At 47.6% G+C, this 16,501-nt stretch overlaps 1 protein-coding gene across 5 annotated transcripts in view; it reads left to right on the top strand.

The window, feature by feature from the left end:
• The window catches only part of klhl32 (kelch-like family member 32), a 261,784-nt gene extending 245,932 nt beyond the window's left edge, over positions 1-15,852 (top strand). For all 5 annotated transcript variants that reach the window (XM_078212640.1, XM_078212639.1, XM_078212638.1 and 2 more), the window contains 2 exons: positions 14,750-14,844; positions 15,691-15,852. In XM_078212640.1, the coding sequence (XP_078068766.1) occupies positions 14,750-14,844; positions 15,691-15,852 (257 nt within the window). The remainder of the gene's footprint in view (positions 1-14,749; positions 14,845-15,690) is intronic.
• The last annotated feature ends 649 nt before the right edge of the window (positions 15,853-16,501 follow it).

Here is a 16,501-nt window from a genome sequence, read left to right as displayed (position 1 = left end):
TGAGTCGGTTGGTATGTGACCTCAGAGTTTTGCATATTTTTCCCGAAGGAAGAAGGTGGAAGAGAGAATGTCCGGGGTGCGTGGGGTCCTTAATTATGCTGGCTGCTTTGCTGTGGCAGCGGGAAGTGTAGACAGAGTCAATAGATGAGAGGCTGATTTGCATGATGGATTGGGCTACATTCACAACCTTTTGTAGTTCCTTGCGGTCTTGTGCAGAGCAGGAGCCATACCAAGCTGTGATACAACCAGATAGAATGCATTCTACGGTGCGTCTGTGATGCGCGACAATCAAGCACGAGGTACAAGGCTTCAGCGATTGAAGGCTTTTATTGACAAACAATGGAACTATCTAAACACGAGTACACCAATCCAGACTGGGGGGGTCCCGCCTGAGCAGAGGGTCTTATACCTCTCCCAGGAGGCGGGGCCCGACTGGGATGTGCCATAACAGCATCCACCACAGGTATATTAATCCCACAGTGTAAACACCCTAGCCCAACAACAACATTATAACAACCCCACAGTGTCAACCCCCTAACCCAACAGTAACATTGGAATAACCCCACAGTGGTAACCAACGATGGTTCACCACATTCACCCCTCCTTTGAAAACAAAGGCCGGCGGGGTGCGAAAACAGACTACATATATACAAAAAATCTACAAGTCCAGACGGTCTGGAGGACCGCACCGTCGCTGTGACCTCCTCAACACCGGTTGTGACACCGGAGCAGATGCTTGCGGTGGCGTTCTCTCCAAAACAGCGTCCGGCTGTCCCCTCGAGGACTCACGGGCCGGTTGACCCTGGTGAAGCGGTGGTGCAGGGGATCCCGGTACCTTCTGTGGTGGCGCCGATCTCCGAGTCTCAGGCAAGCTGTACATGGGAGTATAACTGTTATGCACTGGTCCCGGTGCTGACCGCGCCACGTCCGGGGAAGAAATAAGTGATAGGGGATTCGTGACAGGGGGTATGGGAGCGACAGGAGTTGCTACGTCCCCTGCGGGCGCCAGGTCTCGAATCGAGACTGTGTCCTCTCGCCCGTCAGGATATGCCACATAGGCATACTGAGGGTTGGCGTGGAGGAGTTGGACCGGTTCGACCAAGGGGTCGGACTTGCGGGCCCTTACATGTCGCCGCAGAAGGACGGGTCCTGGGTACGTCAACCAGGCTGGTAAGGAGATCCCCAAGGACGACTTCCGAGGGAATGAGAACATCCTCTCGTGGGGAGTAGCATTGGTTGCCGTACACAGGAGGGAGCGAATGGAATGAAGCGCGTTTGGAAGGACCTCCTGCCAACGGGAGACTGGAAGGCCCCTGGACTTCAGCGCCAATAGGACTGTAGCATTCTCTCTCTCCACCTGTCCGTTGCCCCTAGGGTTGTAACTCGTGGTTCTACTAGAGGCAATCCTGTATGAGAGCAGGAATTGCCTCAAGTCGTTACTCATGAACGACGAGCCCCTGTTGCTATGTATGTAGCAGGGGTACCCGAACAGGGTAAAAAGATCACGGAATGCCTTGATCACCGTGGCAGTCGACGTGTCCGCACAGGGGACAACAAACGGGAACCGGGAGTACTCATCTATGATATTGAGAAAGTACACATTCCGGTCCGTTGAGGGAAGGGGGCCCTTAAAATCCACACTCAGCCTCTCGAAGGGGCGAGTGGCCTTGACCAATTGTGCCCGGTCAGGTCGGTAAAAGTGCGGTTTGCATTCCGCGCAAATCCGACAGCTTCTTGTTACTGACCTAACATTCTCCACCGAGTAGGGCAGATTGCGGGCTTTTATGAAGTGGTAGAGCCGAGTGACCCCAGGATGGCACAGGTCATTATGGAGGGCGTTCAAGCGGTCCTCCTGCATGGTAGCGCATGTTCCGCGCGAGAGGGCATCCGAGGGCTCATTGAGTTTCCCTGGACGATACATAATATCGTAATTATAGGTGGAGAGCTCAATTCTCCACCGCAAGATCTTGTCATTCTTGATCTTGCCCCTCTGCGTATTACTGAACATAAACGCCACGGATCGCTGATCCGTGATCAGGGTGAACCGCTTCCCCGCCAGGTAATGGCGCCAGTGTCTGATGGCCTCCACAATAGCCTGGGCCTCCTTCTCCACCGCTGAATGCCGAATTTCGGGACCTTGAAGTGTGCGGGAAAAAAACACGACGGGCCTGCCTGCCTGGTTTAGTGTGGCGGCCAGGGCGAAATCCGATGCATCACTTTCCACCTGAAAAGGGATGGATTCATCCACCGCGTGCATCGTGGCTTTCGCAATGTCGCTTTTCAAAGCCTTGAAGGCCAATTGGGCCTCCGGCGTGAGTGGGAAAGTCGTGGACTTGATGAGCGGACGGGCTTTGTCCGCGTAGTTGGGGACCCACTGCGCATAATAAGAGAAGAAGCCGAGGCATCTCCTCAGTGCTTTTGCGCTAGCGGGCAAGGGAAGTTCAGTAAGGGGGCGCATACGGTCTGGATCAGGGCCGATGACCCCGTTTTCCACCACGTATCCCAGGATAGCTAACCTGCGCGTACGGAATACACACTTCTCCCTGTTATAGGTCAGATTCAGGCGAGACGCAGTGCGCAAAAAGTTCTGGAGGTTTGTGTCATGGTCCTGCTGGTCATGGCCGCAGATGGTGATATTATCCAGGTACGGGAAGGTAGCCTGCAACCCGTTCTGGTCCACCATTCGGTCCATAGCACGCTGGAAGACCGAGACCCGATTGGTGACACCAAATGGAACCCTAAGAAACTGATACAGACGACCATCCGCCTCAAAAGCCGTGTATTGACGGTCCTCTGGGCGGATGGGGAGTTGGTGGTAGGCGGACTTAAGGTCTATGGTGGAGAACACCCGGTACTGCGCAATCTGATTGACCATATCAGATATGCGCGGGAGAGGATACGCATCCAGCTGCGTATAACGATTAATGGTCTGACTGTAGTCGATGACCATCCGGGGTTTGTTCCCGCTTTTAACCACCACGACCTGTGCTCTCCACGGACTAACGCTGGACTGTATGATCCCTTCTTTGAGGAGCCGCTGAACCTCAGATCTGATGAAGATCCGGTCTTCAGCGCTGTAACGCCTACTTTTAGTAGCGATGGGCTTGCAGCCTGGTACCAGATTCTTAAATAAAGAGGGTGTGGTGATCTTTAGTGTGGAAAGATTGCATGCGGGGCGCTTTGGACGATTTGGAGGCTGCGGCTGATTCCCTACTGCCAGCGAAGGGAGTGGCCCACCGTACTGTAGGATCACACTCTTCATGTGGACCATAAAGTTTAGTCCGAGGAGAATTGGCGCGCAAAGATGCGGCAACACAAGGAGCCTGTATCGCTCGTAAATTGTACCCTGCACCTCCAGAGTTACCACACAACGTCCTTGGATCAGTACAGACCGGGACCGTGATGCCATAGAAATTGTCTGTTTGGCAGGTAGAACCCGGAGTCCACACCTCTTTGCAGTGTCAGGGTGAATAAAACTCTCGGTGCTCCCACTGTCAAACAGACAATACACAGTACGACCATTTACCTTGATGTTCATCATTGAACAGTCAAGCCTGTGATGCTTAGCCTGGTCCAGGGTGATCGACGCCACCGTTGGCCCTTGGACGTCACTGCAGGCAGCCGAGGTTGATGCTGAGGACCCCTGCTGGTCGCTCCTGGTCGTCGTCGACCAAGATGGCCGCCCCCATGAATCGCACGTGGGTGAGGGCGCCAAGCGTAGCGACTCCTGGTGGTCATCCTCCTCCTCCGCCAGCCACAATGGCGTCGTCCTGGGCTCGCATGTGGTCGGACCTCGTGGGTACTGCAACGCCGATGGAGATTGTCTCCGTTCTGGAGGGTCACAGGCTGCACTGCCGTTCTTGGGCTTCGATCTGCAGGCTTTCGCGTAGTGCCCCTTTTTACCGCACTGACTGCAGATCACCGTTTTAGCTGGACACTGTTGCCGTGGATGCTTGGCTCCTCCGCAAAAATAGCACCGCGGGCCGCCTGGGGCTGCCGCCGTCGTCAGGTCGATATGGGAGCGCGAGCCCGTGGGGCGAGGAGGGATTTGTGACTGCTCCTGCCACGTTGTCTCCACGTAGTCTTCTGGATACAGGGCCAAGCTTTTCGACGCCGCCTCCAGCATCTCAGCCATCTCCATTGCTTGGGTCAGGTTGAGATTCCCTTTCTCCAACAGCTTGAGCCGGATGTACGAAGACCCTACCCCTGCCACAAATGCATCTCGGGCGAGGTCGTACATGTACTGCTCAGCCGACACAGCTTTGCAGTCGCAGCCCCTGGCAAGCTGCAAGAGCTCATTGGCGTAGTCCTCCATGGTTTCGCCCGACTGCCGACGTCGTGTAGCGAGGAGGTAACGAGCGTGAATCTCGTTGGGTGGTCTCGTGTATCGCTTTTTCAAGAGCTCGAGGGCCCTCGGGTAAGTGGTGGCCGCACGAATCGCGAGGTAGACCGTGTCGCTGACCCTCGCATGGAGGACCTGGAGTCTGTCGTTATCCGTAGTAACTGCTGCAGAGGCTGCCAGGTAGTCCTCGAAACACTTCAGCCAGTGGTCGAAGGTGTTAGAGGCGCCGACCGCACGTGGGTCCAGCGTCAGACGCTCTGGTTTCAGCATTTGCTCCATACTCTCTTTACTGTCGAGAGTTTCGTGTTTGTCAATAAAATTGATGCGCGACAATCAAGCACGAGGTACAAGGCTTCAGCGATTGAAGGCTTTTATTGACAAACAATGGAACTATCTAAACACGAGTACACCATTCCAGACTGGAGGGGTCCCGCCTGAGCAGAGGGTCTTATACCTCTCCCAGGAGGCGGGGCCCGACTGGGATGTGCCATAACAGCATCCACCACAGGTATATTAATCCCACAGTGTAAACACCCTAGCCCAACAACAACATTATAACAACCCCACAGTGTCAACACCCTAACCCAACAGCCACATTGGAATAACCCCACAGTGGTAACCAACGATGGTTCACCACAGTCTGTAAAAGTTGGTGAGAGTCATAGCTGACATGCCAAATTTCCTTAGTCTTCTGATAAAGTAGAGGCATTGGTGGGCTTTCTTAACCATAGTGTTGGCATGAGACAAAATGTGACAAAATGTGAGGTTGTTCACTTTGGCAGGAAAAGCAGAATATTATTTAACTGGCAAGAGGCTGCAGACTGCTGCGGTACTGAGGAATCTGTGTGTCCTTGCAGATGATTCACAAAGGTTACCATGTCGATACCGAAAATAATCAGGAAGGCAAATTGAACTTAGGCTTTTGGAATATAAAAATTAAGAAGTCTTGCTACAACTGTACAGGACATTGGTGATATTGCACCTAGACAAGTTTGGTCTTCTTGCATGCATCCAAATCAGTTCAGAGAAGGTTCATTAGGCTGATTCCTGGCTTGAAGGGGTTGCCTTCTGAGAAAAGGTTGAGCAGGTTGGGCCTATACTCATTGGAGTTTAGAAAAATGAGAGAGTGATCTTATTCAAACATATAGAATCCTGACGGGACTTGACAGGGTGGATGCTGAGGAGATGTTTACCTTTGTGGGGCAATTTAGAAGGGGGACATAGTTTCAAAATAAGGGGTCTCTTTTTAGATGAAGATGAGGAATTTCTTTTCTGAGGGTCTTTGGCATTTACACAGAGCAATGGAGGCTCAGTAATTGACTATATTCAAGACTCTGTTAGACAGATCTTTGATCAACAAGGGAGTCAAAAGTTATGGGGGGGGCAAGCAGGAAAGTGGAGTTCGGCCACAATTAGTTCAGTCATTGAATGGCAGAGCAGGCTCATCCTATTCCATTTGATATGATATTGCATCGCTTCAGTCATCACCACTAATGTAAAAAAAGCATTCCTTTAATTAACTTGTTGCACTGTGAACAATTGAAGTTGAACACCAAAAATGTCCTTGTTTCCTTGCATTCAAATTGTTCAGTTTCAAAAGCCATCAGAAATTTGAGGGTGGCTGTGTCCGAAATGAGTGTTGATGCAAAATTATCAAGTTATTTGCTCATGGATCTTGGCACGTGGTTGCCTGTGTCATTCTAAATCCATCTAAGTGGTTGTTGTGAATAGAGGAGTATTAATACGGCAAAGTGGACATTTTGGTTTTGTAGTGGAGAGGAACTGTGAGCATCAAATTCTCACCATTACGGTGAGGTTCACAGTGCTGTGGCATAGAGGGACCCAATAAATTTTGGCATGACAAGCAATGGTGCGAGTCACTCATTGCCTGAAAATTGGTAACGATGTGTGTTGTGGATTCGCTACGACTGTGACATAAGCTGTCATTTAATTCCCGCCCATTATTTTGGAAGAACTAATGATCTGTGTAATTCCAGGCAATTATTTGTTTCAGTTAATTATAAAGCCTTTGGTAAACTTATTTCTAAGCAAATATGGTTAATAAAAGGATCAAGGGGTGTCAGTCATTGTGATGCCAATTAGTGAACTGTGCACCAGCAGTTATTTTTCATAAGTTAACTTGAAATTGCTTTAACCAAGCAATCCATTACAAATGGGCACCTTGAGGGTATTTCACAACAAGCACCAAACATATTATAGCCTGTACATATCATTGGTTCGGGCTATTTTAGTATTACTTAAAATATTTAACATGAAATCAAATAATCAATGTGTTGTTGAGGTTTCACCTCAAATCTTCAAGAATAATTACAGGATCTAAAAGTTTAAGGCGATAATATTTTCCTACTTGTGAATGCTTTTGATGACATTCTGATGGTGAAGTGTCATTGTTATTGTGAAAACATTAAAATCTTCAGCTGATAAAATGTATACATGCCTCCTTTGCCACCAGTCGTAGTTAGAAATATAGAATGTTCAATTTACCAAGGATTTTGTGACAGAACCACCACTGGGAAGCTGGTCAGTCCTGAAAGACATAGCTGTGAGATGAGATCTGTGCGGAGGGGCGAGAGCAACAACTTGGGGGTGTTATGATCCAGGCCAGAAACTCCAAGGTGTTTTATGAAGTCAACGTAGACCATAGGTTTTGCACTTTGAATTTGGCACAGGTGAGCATAAGGTGTTTCCCTCCAGGGATGATTCAAGTGACCCTTTAGGAAGCTTCTATCAACAAAATTTATTTAAGAACACAGTTAACATATAATGAGAAAAAAATAGCACAACTTTTAGCAATTATAAGAGAACAACCATAATGTTGTGTAAACCTTAACAGCTCACTATACTGTTCCAAATCAAACAACCCCCACAAACATGCACCCCGTTCTAGGCTTGTCACAGAGAGTGAGTATGCTCATGTGATGCTTGATTATGCAGCTTTTTAACACCTGCTGTGAATTGCTCCTTTGAATATTGAATTAAAACGCTGAGGTTTCATAATCCTTTAATTTTCCCAAAAACCTCTGGAGAGAGAGAGAGAGAGACTGAGGCACTGCTGCCTCCACCAGCTTCTAACTGCAACTCAGACAGCAGGATTTCCAACAGCAGGGGGAGAGAGAGACAAAAAACACTGCTTTCAGTCTGCAGTCCAAACAGCTTCTGAAAGAAATGAAACGAAAACCCTGGATCTTACTGTGAAAAATCTGTCCATGCAGGCATCACCTGACCTGCCAATCATTCTCCACCCAACAATTCCAAAAGAATCACAAAACTCCAGGACACTGCATTAGCCCAGATTAAAAATAAACAAGATGCCCGTTATATTGCTTCAGCAACAATTAGAGGTCACCACTCACAGACATTTTGGTGCCAAAATAAACTCCCAGGGGCAGTTTGAAAAACTGCAGAGAAACATGATTAAAATACATTTGTTAAAGGCACAGTAACGTCACAGGGTGAAAAATCTAACTGACCTTGTCCTCGCTAGTATACCTGTCACAGATATACCTATTGATTGCTTTGGCCGAAGTGGCCACTGTGCAAAAACTGCACCATCAAGAATTCTCCATAATCTACATCCTGGTAGTCACCATTGACCAAAAGCTGGAACGGCCAGCGAATTCAACACCATGACTACAAGAGCAGAACAGAGGAGGGTTCTCTGTGGAAATTAGCTCATCTTCTGACCTGAAAAAAACCAGCTTCACCATTTGCAGGACTCGGGTCCCCAGTGTGATGGACTATTCACCAATCGTCTGAATGGTTTCAGCCACAATGATATGTCAGAAGCAAGAGATCATCCAGCATAAAGCAGACCTTTTCATTGAAACCACTGGCACTGCACTCTATAGCAACGTGATCCACTACTTATGAATTGTTGCACCTGTATCTTTCTACAGGATGCATTGCAACAACTCACTAACTTTTGTTCAATACCATCTCCCAGTATAACAGTACATGGCCTTCTGATACCATAAAAGACTAGAGAAACGATGATCTAAATCTTCTGTTCAGCATCAGAATCCCTGGAGGCGATTCTCCCAAAAGTGCTGAATTGGCGAGAAAACTGGTCTGATCATGACTGTTTTTTCAGTGCAACTGCAGACCTGAATTTCCCCACTCTGTGCACTGCACAGGTCCCAGTCATGAATATCATTAAAAACCCAGGGAGGCGTGGCTTATTCACGCTGGAGTCTGACAGTTCCAGAACTCTGCGCATGCGCAGTGGCCCCGTTCTGTCAGTCTCCCTGTTTGCTGACCAGCTCAATCACTGGCCAGCCCGGGACCCCCATAGTGCTGCCCCTCCAGTCACCCCCCCAGACCCCAAGGCCCAATCGCGGCCCCCAGGACAATTCCTGGGCCAGCCCCCCCCCCCCCCCCCCCCCCCCCCCCGTGTCCCAGAGCACTTCGATGTCCAGCTCACCCCTGCTAAGCAGTGGCGATCCCCCCCGTCCCCCACCACCACAGCAGATCCCTCCCCCCCACTGACCCCCCCCGATGGGAGGCAGACCCCCCCAGCAGACCACCTCCCCCCTGCCCGCCCCAATCGCTGGCCTCCCTCCAGCCCAGACCGATCTCAAAGAACAAAGAACAATACAGCACAGGAACAGGCCCTTCGGCCCTCCAAGCCCGCGCCGCCCCCCGGTCCAGGATTGAATCCTGAATCCAGGATCCCCGCCCAATTTTCCAGCCTATCTTCATATCAATATACCAATAGGATACCAATATCCTATCCACCGAGCTGTCCCTCACAGCTACGATGCTTTGTCCATCACAACCTATTAACTCACCCCCACCCCCCCATTCCAGACCATGTGATCTCCAGGGAGAGGCGAAAAACCAGAGTGAAAACCCCAGGGCCAATATGGGGAAAAAAAAAATCTGGGAAATTCCTCTCCGACCCCCTGAGGCGATCGAAACGAGTCCAGGAGATCACACTGGCCCTGATCGGAAAATGCTTCCCAACCCTAGTCATTTCCACTTCCACGAACACCATATGAATTCCCTGCCCCAGAGACAGGTTCCCAACTATCCGCAGTCTCGCTCTGTACTGGCACCAGCAAGATGATCATAGAATGAAGCCTTGAAACGAGAAACAAGGAACAATTAGCCCGCGCCGCTCCCTGGTCCAAACTAGAACACTCTTTTGTATCCCTCCATTCCCACTCCGTTCATATAGCTGTCTAGATAAGTCTTAAACGTTCCCAGTGTGTCCGCCTCCACCACCTTGCCGGCAACACATTCCAGGCCCCCACGACCCTCTGTGTAAAATATGTCCTTCTGATATCTGTGTTAAACCTCCCCCCCTTCACCTTGAACCTATGACCCCTCGTGAACGTCACCACCGACCCGGGGAAAAGCTTCCCACCGTTCACCCTATCTATGCCTTTCATAATTTTATACACCTCTATTAAGTCTCCCCTCATCCTCCGTCTTTCCAAGGAGAACAACCCCAGTTTCCCCAATCTCTCCTCATAACCAAGCCCCTCCATACCAGGCAGTTTCCCCAATCTCTCCTCATAACCAAGCCCCTCCATCCTGGTAAACCTCCTCTGTACTCTCTCCAAAGCCTCCACGTCCTTCTGGTAGTGTGGCGACCAGAACTGGACGCAGTATTCCAAATGCGGCCGAACCAACGTTCTATACATCTGCAACATCAGACCCCAACTCTTATACTCTATGCCCCGTCCTATAAAGGCAAGCATGCCATATGCCTTCTTCACCACCTTCTCCACCTGTGACGTCACCTTCAAAGATCTGTGGACTTGCACACCCAGGTCCCTCTGCGTCTCTACACCCTTTATGGTTCTTCCATTTATCGTGTAGCTCCTCCCTACATTATTCCCACCAAAATGCATCACTTCGCATTTATCAGGATTGAACTCCATCTGCCATTTCCTTGCCCAAATTTCCAGCCTATCTATATCCTTCTGTAGCCTCTGACAATGTTCCTCACTATCTGCAAGTCCTGCCAGTTTTGTGTCGTCCGCAAACTTACTGATCACCCCAGTTACTCCTTCTTCCAGATCATTTATATAAATCACAAACAGCAGAGGTCCCAATACAGAGCCCTGCGGAACACCACTAGTCACAGGCCTCCAGCCGGAAAAAGACCCTTCCACTACCACCCTCTGTCTTCTATGACCAAGCCAGTTCTCCACCCATCTAGCCACCTCCCCCTTTATCCCATGAGACCCAACCTTTTTCACTAGTCTACCATGAGGGACTTTGTCAAACGCTTTACTAAAGTCCATATAGACAACATCCACGGCCCTTCCTTCGTCAACCATTTTGGTCACTTCTTCAAAAAACACCACCAGGTTAGTGAGGCATGACCTCCCTCTCACAACATGCAATGTGGCAGCACGACCCCCCCCCCCCACACCCCCCAATCGCCTCCTAGGCCCAGCCCACTATAGGCCCCCCCCCCCACACCCCCCAATCGCCTCCTAGGCCCAGCCCACTATAGGCCGCACCCCCTTGGCAGAGCTGCATGTTTGCCTTACCCCCCCTTTCGCACTGCCAGGGTGCCCATGCACAGGGGCACCAACCCCCCTGCCACCCAACCCCTGGGGGGCCCTGATTGCACCCCCCTTCACTTCCGCTAGTGGGGAGCTATCTAAACCTCGCCGGAGTGAAATACTCCTGGCGGGGTGGGAGATGCTATCGGGCCCGGCAAGTTCCATTACATTTAAAATACATTAAAAACAAATTGAAATAATTTACTTCTCCCGCCGGTTTCCAGCACAGTCCCGACTGCACCTGTTCTCCGGCTCTGGGAGAGGCGCATGCGTCGGGATCTCGCAAAATGGCTGACACGTGATTCTCCCGACCTAACCCGCCAGAAAATTTTCGGGTCGCGATGGGAGAATTCCGCCCCCTCCACCCCCCCCCCCCCCGCCATTTCCAACCTTAAACAGGCAAAAGAATACATACTTGTATTCTTCCAGTATTTCAGGCGGTCTTCTGATGGAGAATCCTGCAAGACTGACTCAGTGCAGGAATCTTTGGAGGGAACAGCGAAGGAAGTAAGCGCAGAAATCATGTCTCCTTTTTATGGCAGCAGCTGCCATATTCTTTAAGTACAGGGTTTAAATGGCCCAAAGCTTCTTTGAAAAGCTACTGAGAGAAGGAAAATGTGTAAGGGAGTCGACAGGTGGACCTACTTTGGAAGGAGGGGTTCAGAAAGCATTCTCGTGTTTATCTGGACTAAGTTGATGCAAAGCATTTTCGTTCTGTATGATGGAGCATTCGAAACACCTTCTTAATTGATGTAAGATACCTCCACAAACATAAGTGCAGCACAGTTGCTCTTTCCTTATTGAAATATTCTGCATGTTTAAAAAAAAAATGTCTTCTCTGTTAATAATGAACTAAAGGCTGACTTGGAAATCCAGATAACCATGTTTTGGGAGGTGCTGTCTAAGTTTCATTGTTTTTACTAAATCAACAATATTAATATTTTACCAACTTTTTGATTCTGTTGCCTGGAACTGGTTTATGCTTACATGTGGCATTAGCTAGCTGGATGCTAAAATTACTGTCTGTAGATTGTGACTCTTAAATTGTAAAATCAGGTCATGAACATATTTGCTTTGGAGAAAATAAAATCGAGAGAGAAATATGATAGAGGGTGACACGGTAGCACAGTTGTTAGCACTGCTGCTTTACAGCGCTAGGGACTCGGGTTCAATTCTGGGTGCTCCGGTTTCCTCCCACAGTCCAAGGATGTGCAAATTGGGTGGATTGGCCATGCTAAATTATTCCCCTCAGTGTCCCAAGATGTGTAGGTTAGCAGAATTAGCAGGGTAAATCCATAGGGTTATGGGAAAGAGCCTGGGTGGGATCCTGAGTGGGAGAGTCAGTGCAGAACCGATGGTCTGAATGGCCTCCCTCTGCATAGAATCATAGAAACCCTACAGTACAGAAAGAGGCCATTTGGCCCATCAAGTCTGCACCGACCACAATCCCACCCAGGCCCTACCCCCATATCCCTACATATTTTACCCACTAATCCCTCTAACCTACGCATCTCAGGACACTAAGGGGCAATTTTTAGCATGGCCAATCAGCCTAACCCGCACATCTTTGGACTGTGGGAGGAAACCGGAGCACCCGGAGGAAACCCACGCAGACACGAGGAGGATGTGCAAACTCCACACAGACAGTGACCCGAGCCGGGAATCGAACCCAGGTCCCTGGAGCTGTGAAGCAGCAGTGCTAGCAGCAGTGCTAACCACTGTGCTACCGTGCCGCCCTACTATGATGCTATGATGCTCATCTTTTGAAGCGTTAAATGTCAAGAAATTGAAGAGTGTTATGGATGCTAGCAGGTTAACTAATTTAATTTTTCGAGTAAAATCAAGCAAATTGAAAGACTAAAGCAGTGTTTCAGTTTTAGAGTTCCAAAAGTCTAAAATATAATCCTGGAAATAATAGTTCATCAATTGACCTCTTGCAAAAGCGGCTTGGTGAATATCTAATTAAGAAGATGATTAATAAAATGCTTTGTGTAGCCCTGTTTGCTACTAAGAAATACAATCCGCGGAATGCACTCGGTCATCGTCGAATAAGTTAGATCGTGCATTGTTAGACTTGAATCCTGAAAAGGACAGTTTTTATGACTTAAAAATGGAGATAAATTTCACAAATGTTTTGTACTAGTGGTTATTTGCATTCCTCATGATGCTTATAAGTTGAGTCAACAAAGTCCGCTACCAATATTCTCCCTTATCTTTTTTTTTTCTGGAAGGAAAATGCATGTTGGATACGATCCTGAAAGTATAGGAAAGCTTTAACTGCGGCTGATTGTTTATTAGAAGCAGAGATAGCATTTTTTTTTTGCAACAACGATTGGAAATCCCAAATGGTGAATTACTTCTTGATGCCAAAGTAAGGGACTTACTGGAATAGATGGAAAAGTTATTGGAATGGGGGAGAAACTTTGAATTCATGATTTGCATGGGAAGCAATGAATGGGAGCACTTGTAAAGGAGTTTGAACAGTTAAGTGGTGTTTTACAGGATAGTACCTGTTATGATCCCAGTTGATAATACTGGGCGAGTCAGATTCTGGAGTGAAATCTGGCTTGGTCTAACTTTCATTTAGAAACTGTGAAAGAAAGTTGCTGAATAACTTCACAGAAGTCTGCTAATGAACTTGTAACACAAAGAACAAAATATTTAAGGAAGTAAGAAAAAATGATATTACACCAGACAAAAAGTTGGAAAGATCTCAATACAAACACAAGAAGATTTTTCAAATTCACACTGTTTCTTTACCCCAGCAATATCTTCACAGATACATAATCCAATGAAGAGTTCTTTTAAAATTCATTTATGGGATGTGAGCGTTGCTGACAAGGCCAGCATTTATTGCCCATCCCTAATTGCCCTTGAACTATGTGGCTAACTAGACCACTTTGGAGGGCATTTAGGAGTCAACTGCATTGCTGCGGATCTGAAATCACATGTCGGCCAAACCAAGTAACGATGACAGATTTCCTTTCCTAAATTCATTGGTGAACCAGGTGGATTTTTACAACAATCGACAATGGCTTCATGGTCATCATTAGACTTCTTACTTCCAAATTTTTATTGAATTCATATTTCACCGTCTGCCATGACCCGTGTCCCCAGAGCATTACCTTAGACTCTGGATTATTAGTCCAGTGACAATACCACTATGTCACCACCTCCCCTCGGAGTTATCCCTAGCTTGCCACACAGGCTTCCCGCTTGAGACTGGCACAGTTGCAAATGGTTTTCTTCTGGAGGGTTCCTGAGTGTTCACTTGATGTTTCTCCCCCAACTCATGTGTCTGCCCGAACATTGCACTCTAAACTCACTGTTTCTTCAACTGCAGAGAAAATGAATGAGCTCCCTAAACTTAGGGCAAGATTTTCTCCGATATTGGGCAATGTCAGGCAGGAAAAGCTGTGTTGTTTCCCATTCTATATTGCGGGACTTGGTGCAAAAAGAAAGCTGGCAGGGGTTCCACACCATATCGTGGGTGGGCGGCCAGTCTCTGATTTGCTTTTCTTGCCATCAAATCAATGAATTGATTACCAATGCTGTCCCAGCGAGCAAACCAGGCAACAATCTTCACCCAGATGCTCTCCTGGCAGCCCCTGGCACTACTCACTTCCCACCACCCCACCCTAAGCTCACACCCAATACCCTGGGGAGTACTGCATGTCAGTTGCATGTCTTCTGAGACTAGACATGCTTCACCTAAGTAACAGGTGATGTAAACTGCATCCTGCTCATGGCCATGAAACTATCATCTTTTCTTTGAACTTCTGGTGCAAATATCTAGACATTTAAGCCAACGTGTAGATTTTTTGGTGAGTAATCGAGCTAATCAGTGCCTTGCATTTTCCCATATTAGGCCAAAATGAATCGGGTGTAGCTGTGCATAATGGACGTATCTATCTAATTGGTGGGTACTCCATCTGGACCAATGAACCATTGGCGTGTATCCAGGTCAGTGGCTGCATTTAGTTCCTCCTTTACATTTGATTTTAAAGGAGTAGCAATTGTGGAAGGAAAAATGAATCATATTCTTTGTCTATTCCATTACTAAAATTTAGTTTATTTTACTTTGTAGCAACAATGTTCAAGATGCCATGGAGAGTATTGTGCTAAGCACACACATAAATTAAGGAATTTTGATTAATCAGAATAAGAAGATATTCAACAACGATAATTCGATAAATTTGTGGCTATCTTAGTTGTGGCAGCTGCGAAATACAAAATTGGCTAACTGTGAGTGGCACGGTGGCACAGTGGTTAGCACGGCTGACTCACAGCGCCAGGGACCCAGGTTCGATTCCCACCTTGGGTCACTATCTGTGTGGAGTTTGCACATTCTCCTCGTGTCTGCGTGGGTTTCCTCCGGGTGCTCCGGTTTCCTTCCACAGTCCAAAGATGTGCGGGTTAGGTTGATTGGCCATGCTAAATTGCCCCTTAGTGTCAGGGGGATTAGCAGGATAAATACATGGGGTTAAGGGGATTGGGCCTAGGTGGGATTGTGGTAGGTGCAGACTCGATGGGCCGAATGGCCTCCTTCTGTACTGTAGGGATTCTATGATGTTAAAGAGACACACTATAGGTTCAAAATTTTAAAAATTCATAAGAAGTTGGGTGTAATTGCCAGCAACAAAGTCTAGAATGAATAATTGTAAATGTGCCATATAGAAAATATACAAAAATGAAGAAGGTTAATTTCAATCAGAAAACTGTTTCAAGAGATTTGTGAGAAAAATTTTATTTATTATAAAAATATATATCAAACATAAAAATGTAATTCTATATTGATTTCCTTTTTAGGTCCTGGATGTCAGTACAGAAGGCAAAGAAGAGGTCTTTTATGGGCCAACACTACCTTTTGCTTCCAATGGAATAGCAGGATGCTTTCTCCCAGCCCCTTATTTTACATGTCCTAATCTTCAGACACTGCAAGTGCCTCATCACAGGATAGGTGCTGTGTGAGAGAATAGAACCTAAGGTATCTGTCCACATGTAGTCTGAATGAATGTGGGTATATGCGACATTGACAGTGGTTTTGGTATTTTCACCATTTTCTGTGCAAAGGCCAAAGTCTATATCCAATTACAACATGTCCCAGTCAAGCAGGTACCCTCCCTTTTCCTAAATGCATTGTAAAACACCTTAAGTTCCCCTTAGGAGCAGCTGTTCAATGTAGCTAGTACTATGACAACTACTGTTTTTGTCAGAAAACAAGTGGTGTAAAATTAGGGTCCATAGTACCTATTATTGGGCGGTATGGGTGCAGTTTCGGGATCAGAAGTAGTGTCTGGAGCATATGCACATTTTAGGGCTGAGCTGCAACGGACGCCATATTGGTGAGGGTGTTCTTGTGTGCACAATGAATGGCCATCGTAAGTATGCACAGCAGGCAATGTACAACAGTGATTTGATATAAGTGGTGTCATTATGGAGCTCAACAGTCCAGCTAATGCCCTGTCTTAACCTTACATGAACACCCATTCAACAACAGAATGGACCCGCCCCCAAACCCACCCACCCAACCAACAATGCTATTTAAAGATGTTACCAACTACTTACAGTTTAGTTGTTGGTTGATTTATTGAGGCTGAGGTTCCAGTTCTACGAGTGC

Source organism: Mustelus asterias, chromosome 5, assembly GCF_964213995.1.
Source record: "Mustelus asterias chromosome 5, sMusAst1.hap1.1, whole genome shotgun sequence".
Classification (NCBI taxonomy): Eukaryota; Metazoa; Chordata; class Chondrichthyes; order Carcharhiniformes; family Triakidae; genus Mustelus; species Mustelus asterias.
The sequence above is the reverse complement of the archived record's forward strand: the minus strand, read 5'-3'. Positions and strand labels throughout refer to the sequence as shown.